The sequence below is a fragment of the Spermophilus citellus genome, assembly GCF_964194105.1.
Source record: "Spermophilus citellus genome assembly, chromosome: 2".
Taxonomy (NCBI): domain Eukaryota; kingdom Metazoa; phylum Chordata; class Mammalia; order Rodentia; family Sciuridae; genus Spermophilus; species Spermophilus citellus.
The window spans coordinates 251,198,844-251,208,683 of NC_138183.1; the positions used below are offsets into that span (position 1 = coordinate 251,198,844).

At 57.2% G+C, this 9,840-nt stretch overlaps 1 protein-coding gene across 1 annotated transcript; it reads left to right on the top strand.

Annotated features, from left to right (window-relative positions):
- The first annotated feature begins 413 nt into the window (after positions 1–413).
- KLC2 (kinesin light chain 2) lies at positions 414–9,765 on the top strand. Its single transcript, XM_081281460.1, has 16 exons — positions 414–597; positions 1,261–1,549; positions 3,811–4,041; positions 4,144–4,213; positions 4,875–5,097; positions 5,599–5,686; positions 5,797–5,898; positions 5,985–6,158; positions 6,271–6,370; positions 6,981–7,030; positions 7,127–7,194; positions 7,612–7,720; positions 7,813–7,971; positions 8,045–8,169; positions 8,348–8,405; positions 8,807–9,765. The coding sequence occupies exons 2-16, from the start codon at positions 1,322–1,324 to the stop codon at positions 8,888–8,890; spliced, it is 1,869 nt and encodes a 622-aa protein (XP_081137586.1). The 5' UTR covers positions 414–597; positions 1,261–1,321; the 3' UTR covers positions 8,891–9,765.
- Positions 9,766–9,840: the final 75 nt, after the last annotated feature.

The window sequence follows — 9,840 nt, forward strand, 5'->3', positions numbered from 1 at the left end:
GGAAGTGGCAAATGCTTCAGTAATGTGGACTACCCCTTTGGACTCTTGGGGGTCGGGTCTTCTCCCTGTGTCTCAGTTTCTCCGTCAGTCTCTCAGGCCGCCGCGCTAAGTGCATTCCGTTTACCAACTCCCGAGCACCTCCACCCGAGCACACCCGCTGCCTCCGGCGTTTCACAGCCTCACAGACGCGGAACCTCCGGCAGCAGCAGCAGCGCTGACGGCCGCTGCCAACCTGCGCCGCAGGCAAGCTGTGAGCGAGCCCTGCCCCGCCCCGCCCCGCCCCTCGCTGGCCCCGCCCCGCCCCGGGGTGGCCCAGCTCTGGAAGCCAGCCAGGCCCGCGTGCTCCTTTAAGGCAACTCGCCGCGGAGGAGTGTGTTTCGCCCCCTCCGACCGCGCCGAGGTAGCTGCTTCACCTTTAAGGCGGCGCGGGGACTGCTGGGAAGGCCGGCGGGATGGAGGCAGCGGGATCGGCTCACGGCCACGGATCCGGGTGAAGCGGGGCGGGAGCCGGAGCCGAAGCCAGAACCGGAGCCGGAACCGGAGCCGGGCGGAGCCAGAGGCGCAGATCGGCGGGGACCGATCGGTCCAGGAAACCCGGTCAGGCCCTAAAGGGGAGGGGCTGCGGACAGCCTAGGGGAGGGGTCGTGGGCCCGGCCTTCTGGAGTACCAGGCTAGCCGGCGGGGAGGGGGCGCGGTCCTGGGGGCTCGGGGGCGGGAGCTGGGCCTTTTCTAGGGAGGGTCTGCTGGGCGTCCCACCAGCCTATGGGAGGGGTCGTCGTGGGCGCGGCCTAGAGGTTCACTCCCGAAACCTGAGACGTGAATTCTCTCTACGGGGAGGGTCTCCGTGGGAACGACCTGCCTTGGGGGAGGGGCTCCGCAGTTCGGGCTGCCTGTGGGGGAGGAGGCTATCGCTGGGGCTGGGGCCGGGGCCGGATAGCCCGGAGGGGCCGGGGCTCCCCGCACCCGGGTAAACCCCTACGATCCGCGTACGGCTCCCTGATCCGTGTCCTAATTGAAGGAGTTCCGGGAACGCCCCGAGACTGGGCGGCCTAAGCCAGCCAAGAGCTGGTGGTCTGAGTCGGAATCGGGGTCCAGCCTCACCGGCCGCACCGCATTGCGTCTCCCTGGCCAAGACAAGCCTGGCGCGCCCCCTATAGGCCGAGCGCGGGCGCGTTACAGGCGGCCTGCTGGGAGATCCGGACGCCCCAAGGACCCAGGCGGCCCGGGACCGCCGGTGTTTACCACATCTGGGGTGGACAGCGGTGTGGCCCTAGGCCCGGTGCCCGCCTGCCCGCCCCTCGCCATCACAGGCGGCGCGACCATGGCCACGATGGTGCTTCCGCGGGAGGAGAAGCTGAGCCAGGATGAGATCGTTTTGGGCACCAAGGCCGTCATCCAGGGATTAGAGACCCTACGTGGGGAGCATCGTGCTTTGCTCGCTCCCCTGACCTCTCATGAGGCCAGCGAGGCCGAGCCAGGCTCTCAGGAACGCTGCCTCCTCCTTCGCCGCTCCTTGGAGGCCATAGAGCTGGGGCTGGGGGAGGCCCAGGTAGGTCATCTGGAATGCCGAGGTGGGAGGTCATGGGAGGGGTTGAGTTTTCTAGAGGAATCTCGGTAATGTAGGAACAGTATCTGAGCCGAGAACCACCTGACCTCTTGAGTCCCTTGCTAGGACTGCAATAAATATTTTTTGAAGAAAAGAAGTGCACTTTGGAGACCCCAGCCTGCCCCTGGAGACCTTGAACACCCTCACTCCCCCAGAGACAGGGTAGGAGAACAGAAAGGAGATCTTTAAGGAAATACTCCCCCCCATTCATTGTAACATTAATACTTTAAGTTATCTGATTTATTATATGCCAGGCAACAAGTCAGTGCCAGGGATACAGGGTTCAACAAGGCAGAACAAGATTCCTGCCCTAGTCTGGTAGAAAAAGAAAAACAAGTTAATTGTAACAAATTGTGATAAATTTTCTAAAGAATAAAGAGCAAGATCTTGTGATAGCTTATAATCAGAGGTCTTATCTAATGGTCAGGTATAATTTCTCTGAGGAAAGGACATTTAAACCAAGACCCAAAGAAAGAAATGGACCAGCCTCCATAAATGGGAGTTGGGGGAGAAGTTGCATGCACAAAGGTCCTGAGGTAGGAAAGATCTTGTGAGGGAAGTAAGAGAACTGTGTGACAAGAGCTTCATGGGGAAGGAGAAAGGGAGAAGGCAGGAAACAGTCATGGCCTTGTTAGTTTGGATTTTATTCTCAGGAAATCAGGAAGGACTCTAAGCAGGCAGGAAATATAGACTTAGGTTTTAAAAACTCCCCTTGCGATATGGAGAATAAACCTGGGGGGGGGGGTGGTATCAGAGATGGAAGCAGGTAGCATGTTGCTGGGAAGCCACTGCTCAAATTCAAATGAGGGAGGGCACTTGGACTAAAGGGATGGCCATAAGGGTGGAGAGAACTGGCCCAGTTCTAGATGTTCTAGAGGTAGGTCCAGCAGGATGTGGGGATGAAATAAGGGAGTAGGGGCAGCAGAACTCAGATTTGTGTTAGAAGCAAGTTCAGGGACAAGACAGCCTGGGTGGATCAGGAGTTCTCTTTTGTCCCTTGTAAATTGGGCTGTCAAGACCATTTGCAGACAGAGATGTCCAGAAGGCATTGAGACTCACAAGGACTTAGACTCTGGGAAAGCCCCACCCCTGTACTGGCAATTAAACCCAGGGTGCTTTAATACTGAGCTACATCCCAAGTGCTTAGTTATTTTTATTTTGAGACAGGGTCTTGCTAAGTTTTACCCAGGCTAGCCTTGAACTTGCAGTTCTCTTGCCTCAGCTCCCAGGTTGCTAGGATTACAGGTGTGTACCACCATACCTGGCTCTGGAAAGGGTTTTGTTTCCCTCCGATCTTGACTAAGCCACTGCCTGGCTGTGTGAATCCTGGGCAGGTTGAATCATTTTGTTTTCTTGTCTTTAAAATAGAGATCATAGCCTCTGCTATATATACTTCCAGGTTGTTTAGGGAATTTTTTTAAAAGCTTGTGGTTGTAAAAACACCTTTCACTTAAACATTTGCTAACCTACTAGAAAGAGCAGGATCTCAGACCGCCTAACCCTCTGCAAGGGCAACATATTCCTTTCCCAGTTGGCTGTCAGTTTCAGAGATGGCCACTTGGGTCCCACTCCCAGTGGCTTGTAAGCCTCACACAGTTGGGGAACAGGAGAGAACAGCAAGGAGGCCACATGTGGAGGGAAAGTGTGACCAGGAAGAGGAAGACCATGAGAGATTGAGAAAGGAGAGTGGAGCCCATGCCAGGGCCCCAAGGCAGGAAGAGCCTGGAAGCTCAGGAAGGGAATCAGAGGTTGGGGAGGGGGGAGGTGGAGCTGAGGCCTCTGGATTCCCTTACCTGCCTCTGTGCTTCCACAGACCCTCAGGGCTTGTGAGGGATCCTCAGCAGAAGTTGGGATGAGGCCTTTTCATCACTTGGCTGCCACTTGTCTGAGTTCTTTGGGCAAGTACTAGTCCTGGGCAGGAAGCAGTAGTAGAGTGGCTGTGTTTGCAAAGGGTGAAGTACAATTCTCACTAGAGACAAAGGAGAGTCTAGCATCTCAGGGATCCCAGAGGTAGCACTGAGGGACCTCCTCCTGGGTTTGAGCTTTGGACTATGGGACTAGGGGAGAATCTTCCTTGAGTTGGGGGAAACTCTTGAGTCCCAAGGCCCTGCAGCTCCTCACAAGCAGAGCCAGGACTGGCTCTTCACAAGCCCAGGAGTCCCAGGGGGTGGCCTGGGCTCTGATGTGCATCTGGCTGACCACAGGTGATCCTGGCACTATCCAGCCACCTGGGTGCCGTGGAATCAGAAAAGCAGAAGCTTCGGGCTCAAGTGCGACGGCTGGTGCAGGAGAACCAGTGGCTGCGTGAGGAGCTGGCAGGGACGCAGCAGAAACTGCAGCGCAGTGAGCAGGCAGTGGCTCAGCTGGAGGAGGAAAAGCAACACCTGCTGTTCATGAGCCAGATTCGAAAGCTGGACGAGGACACCTCCCCCAATGTGAGTCCTAACCAGCGAGGAGACTCAGGAAGGTGAGGCAGCTGGGGACAACTGGCTGCCTGTGCCTCCCTCCCTGACACTTTGTCCCTTGTTCCTCCCCAGGAGGAGAAGGGGGATGTTCCCAAAGACTCTCTGGATGACTTGTTCCCCAACGAGGATGAGCAGAGCCCAGGTGCAGATGGGCAGTTGGCTCTGGGTTGGGGCAAGGAAGGGTTAGGCTGAATCCTGGGCCTTGGGACCCAGAAGTCACAGGAAATGGGGAGGGGTGGCAGCTATCTTCTTTCTTGCCTTCCCCCCCCCCCCTTTTTTTTTAATGACATCCCAGCACACTAGTGCTTTAAAGGCAGGTCTTCCCTGTTGCATCTTAATACCCTCTAAGTTCTGCCAGCAGCAGACATCACAGTTAAGAGCTCTGGAGCCACCGGGCCTGACTCCACCTACTCTCCACTAGCTCCTCTGAGGCCACTGGGAGAGTTCCTTTTCCTCTCACAGCCTGCTCTGAGGGTCAGAGGAGAGACAGGAAGGATAGTGCCCAGCAGGGCTGTGCTTGCCTCTCTCAGGATGTTGAGTATGAAGTGAAGCCTAACTCTGCAGATGGAAGAGTTAAGTCTCAGAGGTTAGGGAACTTGCTCCAGGACATACAGCTTGAAATGTTGGAGCTAGGACCCTACCCATTTTCTCTGGGGTGACTATTCTACATACGGGGAAACTGAGGCAGAGGTGAATGACTTGCCCAGGGCCACATGTTAGGTGAGCGAAATGCACAGCTGGCATGTGCCAGCAGCCCAGCCCAGGGGCAGATGGCACATCTGACCTGCCCCTTGGCCCTGCAGCCCCTAGCCCTGGAGGAGGGGATGTGGCTGCTCAGCATGGAGGCTATGAAATACCAGCACGGCTCCGTACCCTGCACAACCTGGTGATCCAATACGCTGCTCAGGGCCGCTATGAGGTGGCTGTGCCACTCTGCAAGCAGGCGTTGGAGGACTTGGAGAAGACATCAGGCCATGACCACCCCGATGTGGCCACCATGCTCAACATCCTAGCACTGGTCTATAGGTGAGGGCCCTTTCTCGCCAGTCATCTGTGGGAGCATCTGCATCCTTCCTGACGACTCCAGCCCTGGGTCACTAACTCTCAATGCCTGCTGAGACCAGGACTTAGGCCTCAAGGGGCAGCTGAGAGAGAAGAAAGGCCTTCATGGAGTGGGGCTCTCAATCTAGTGGATAAGAAGATTTGGGCATAAGCAGGGAGTTGGTCCAGCTTAGGTACCCAGCCTTGGGTACAGACTCTATGAAAAGTGAGTTGGCCCAAAACACAAGAGTGACACAAACCAGGGCACTGGGGACTAGACAGCAGGGTGCACTTGAAAGCTTGGGCCCCTGGTGAGTTGTGAGTGAATTGCCAAAGCCCCCAAGTGCCTAGAGGGCAGGGGCTGCCCAGGCTTCCCAATACTGAATCACAGTATCATGCCACACATCAGTGACCGCAGGGATCATGGGCCCCTGGGGACAGGCCTTGGCTGGAGGACAACCCTAAGCATTTCCTGCCTGCTCCCAGGGACCAGAACAAGTACAAGGAGGCTGCCCACCTGCTCAATGATGCCCTGGCCATTAGGGAGAAGACACTGGGGAAGGACCACCCAGCTGTGAGTGAAGGGCATGGGTTGTGGGGGGGTTGTCCTCCACTTCCTGCAGATCCCCGAGTCCCTGCCAAGTGAGGCCCAGGGTCAGGTCCTTCCATGTTCCACCCCTGCAGGTGGCTGCAACACTGAACAACCTGGCCGTTCTGTATGGCAAGCGGGGCAAGTACAAAGAGGCTGAGCCACTGTGCAAGCGGGCCCTGGAGATCCGGGAAAAGGTGGGAGCCAGCAGGGTTAGAGCTGGGCAGGTAGGGAACTGGCCAGACACCCCTAGCCCAGCCACTGGCCCCTTCTTTTATCTCAGGTCCTGGGTAAGTTTCACCCAGATGTAGCCAAGCAGCTCAGCAATCTGGCCTTGCTGTGCCAGAACCAGGGCAAAGCAGAGGAGGTGGAATACTACTACCGGAGGGCGCTGGAGATCTATGCTACCCGCCTTGGGCCTGATGACCCCAATGTGGCCAAGACCAAGAACAACCTGGTACCTTGGGGCTGGAGTCTAAGCAGGAGAGATGGAGGGTTGGGGACAGGGAGGAAGAAGGAAAGCCCAGCTCCCTTCGCTCTGCTCATTCCCTGGGGCCCTGCCTCTCCAGGCTTCCTGTTACCTGAAACAGGGCAAATACCAGGATGCAGAGACTCTATACAAGGAGATCCTCACCCGTGCTCACGAGAAGGAGTTTGGCTCTGTCAATGGTGAGTCCATGTGCCTCTAGCTCATCTAGCACATGCATACTCAGCCATGAATGCCGCGGATACTACCTCTACTGGGCAAGCCCTTACACCTAGGGTCTGGGTGGTGGCCCAGCCTCACCTGTGGATGGTACCCATGGAGCACACCTACCTACTGGACAGCCATAGCTGTGCATATTGTGGCAAGCCCCATGCTCTTTGCTCAGTCTTCCCTTTCTCCACCAGGCAACTCCTACTCACCTTGAGGGTCTGGCCCAAGTGTTCCCTCTTCTGAGAAATCACCTTCTGGCCTCCAGTGGTCAGCCATTTCCTGCTCCCAGATCTCTAGAAACTGATCTATTTTTTAGGCCTACCACTTGTCTTGGGCTCTGGTCCTAGTTGTGTAAAGATCTGTCCTCTACACTTGTTTTGCCCCAGTCACAAGCCTCTGCATGCAGGCCTGTGTCCTGCTCATTTCTGTCCAGAGGAGAGTCAGTGATGATTTTTGTTGTTGTTGTTCATTTATTCAGCAAAGCAGAATCCTTATTCTTCCTGGGTAGTCCTGTTCTCCCCAGACCCCAGTCCAACCCAATCCAATCCAGCAGGCTGGTGACAATCCCTTTTCTCCCCACAGGGGACAATAAGCCCATCTGGATGCATGCTGAGGAACGGGAGGAGAGCAAGGTAGCTCTGTGAGCAGGACTGGGGAAGGCCCAAGACTGGGATATTTGGAGGGGAGGGACTTCGCCCACCTCCCCAACTGACTGAACTTTCCCCCAGGATAAACGTCGGGACAGCGCCCCCTATGGGGAGTATGGCAGCTGGTACAAAGCCTGTAAGGTTGACAGGTGAGGGCAGGAGTAGGCTGGAATTAGAGCAGATAGCAGAAAACTGCATCCAGGGTGAGGTGAGGCCCAGGCTCTACACTCTATCCTCTTACCCCTCCCCAGGACACACACCTTTCCTCTGCCCTCTCATCTTTCAAGTACCAGGTCACAGACCACCTGTCCCAAGGAAGCTTCCTGCACCAAGACCTTTTGGTGTTGGTGGCAATATCCCATGAGGGCCTTGGGCCAGGTCCCCATTCCTGGGGTGATTCTCCCAAGAAGTGAGATACCAGTGGGCTAGAACAGGACTGGACACATGGGAGAAGCTAGATTCTCAATGACTGGGTGGTTCTTCAGGGCTCAGTGTGGACTAGATGCCAGAAAGGCCCTGGGTCAGAGAAATATGGAGTTTGAAACTCTTTTGTTGTCTGTCCACAGCCCCACGGTCAACACCACCCTGCGCAGCTTGGGGGCCCTGTACCGGCGCCAGGGCAAGCTGGAAGCTGCGCACACCCTGGAGGACTGTGCCAGCCGCAGCCGCAAGCAGGTAGGGCTCCATGCAGAGGGAGGGCAGATAGGGATCTAGGAGGTCCTGTATGTGTTCCAATCAGGGCCTTATGCTCCCTGCTCCTTTCTCAGGGCCTGGACCCTGCAAGCCAGACTAAAGTGGTAGAACTGCTGAAAGATGGCAGTGGTGGGCGGGGAGACCGCCGTGGCAGCAGAGATGTGGCTGGAAGTGCTGGGCCTCGGTCTGAGTCTGACCTCGAAGAGACTGGGCCTACAGCTGAGTGGAGTGGGGTGAGTGTGGGGACTGGGGTGGCCTGGGAGTCTGTGTAGCCAGTGAGCCTAGAGACTGACATGTCACTTACAGGATGGCAGCGGCTCATTGCGGCGCAGTGGTTCTTTTGGGAAGCTCCGGGATGCTCTGAGGCGCAGCAGTGAGATGCTGGTGAAGAAGCTGCAAGGGGGTGGCCCCCAGGAGACCCCTAACCCCAGGTGAACCCCCACCCAGGGTGAGCCTCTCCAGAACCACCCAACAACCCCAGATAAGCTCATGATCCAAATGCAGCACCACCACTACCAAATGTGCTTTCCCTCCCCCTTCCCAGCCCCAACCTGACTCCTCCCTGACCAATCCCACCATGGGCAAATCCCGGTCATCTTTTACCCTCAGAATGAAGCGGGCCAGTTCCCTCAACTTCCTCAACAAGAGCGTGGAAGAGCCAGTCCAGGTAGGGGCAGAGGGTCTTGGGCATTGGGCAGCTGAGGCCCAGGCCCCTGCCCTGGGTCCCAAGTCTGCAAGTGCTCCTGCCCAGCTTCTCCTGGAGCATGTCTCTTGATTAAGCAATGTTCTGTCCCTGTCCCAGGCCTGCTTTGGACTGGACAGCAGGGAGACAGATGAGAACACAGCCCCTGCCCTGGGGTGGACATGTACAGGGCCAGTGCCAACATAGTAACCGTGGAGTGACAGGAGTGTCAGACACTGGGGTGTGGCCTTGGGCCAGACCTGCCTCTCCCCAGCTGGGGGACACAGGCTGTGTCTGCTACAAAGGAATGGCTGGGTCAGGCCCTTAGGGCCTGGAAGCACAATCCCAGCAACATAAGGCTGAGTCACCTACCCCTCTGCCCACAGCCTGGAGGTACAGGTCTCTCTGACAGCCGCACCCTCAGCTCCAGCTCCATGGACCTCTCCCGACGAAGCTCCCTGGTGGGCTAATCCTGAAGGGGGAGCCAGTCATCAGAGCCTCCACCGGGCATAGCCCCTACCCCCTGCCCTGCGCATGGGCCTGCTGCTTGTCCTGCCTGTCTTTCCCAAGAACCCCCGTCTTTTCTGTTCAATCTCAGGGTAACCTCTCCCCTTGTCATCTCAGCCTGAGCCCTGGAGGCCGGGTCTGCCAGCTCCAGCTCTACCCTTATTTATTCCTTCCAGCAGGGGCCCCTCTTCCCTAGGATACAGGCCAGAGGGAAGGGCTGGCTGGAGTCTCCAAAATAACTCGGTGTCCTGCCCTCCCCAGATCCTGGACTGGAGAACACTAAGCACCTGCCCAACCTTCAGCACTCTTGCCCTCCATCCCGATCCCTGCCCCCACCGGCCGTTGCTTCTGTATATAGAGAAATAAGTTATTGGCCGCGCCCCACTCCTCAGTCCACTGTACTCCCTGGGCTTCCCTTCGCCCGCCCTTCTCCAGTGGTACCGCCCAGGCCTTAATCACCTCCATTCCGTGCGGTGGTATCTCCCATGCTCCGTGTTCTTAGGGGCGGCGCCTCCGCATAGGGTTGCCTGGACTTCCTCGCGCTTCAAGCGCTCCGAGGGATGCGTCCCATCGCGCCTTGCCAGGTGCCCCAGGACTGAGGGTCTGAGCCCGAGCCCATCCTCCATCCGCCGGGCCCTGCCCCTCATCCCGGCCTTATGCACTGCCCCTCCTGCCAGGCCCAGACCAGGCACCGCCCGTTGAGCCATCCTGCCACGCCTCCTCCCGCGCCTGCAGCTTCTCGGGAGGGCTGGTGGCAGGAGGGACTTCCCCAGTTGAGGGATGAGGTGGTCGCTATTTTCAGATGTTGCTGTAGAAATAAAGACGGTTTGAATCTGTACTAAGCTTGTTTTAAGGGGGAGGTCCCTAGCATATCGGGGGCGGGGGGAGATGTCGCGTGGAGTGGAGTGTGTGT

What these genes read in the sequence shown, in the direction of transcription:
- KLC2 (XM_081281460.1), top strand. Translation starts at nt 1,322, where the DNA reads ATGGCCACGATGGTGCTTCCGCGGGAGGAGAAGCTGAGCCAGGATGAG. An exon ending in CCAGCCGCAGCCGCAAGCAG is followed by an intron (nt 7,721 to 7,812) that starts GTAGGGCTCCAT and finishes CTCCTTTCTCAG; the next exon opens with GGCCTGGACCCTGCAAGCCA. An exon ending in CTACAGCTGAGTGGAGTGGG is followed by an intron (nt 7,972 to 8,044) that starts GTGAGTGTGGGG and finishes TGTCACTTACAG; the next exon opens with GATGGCAGCGGCTCATTGCG.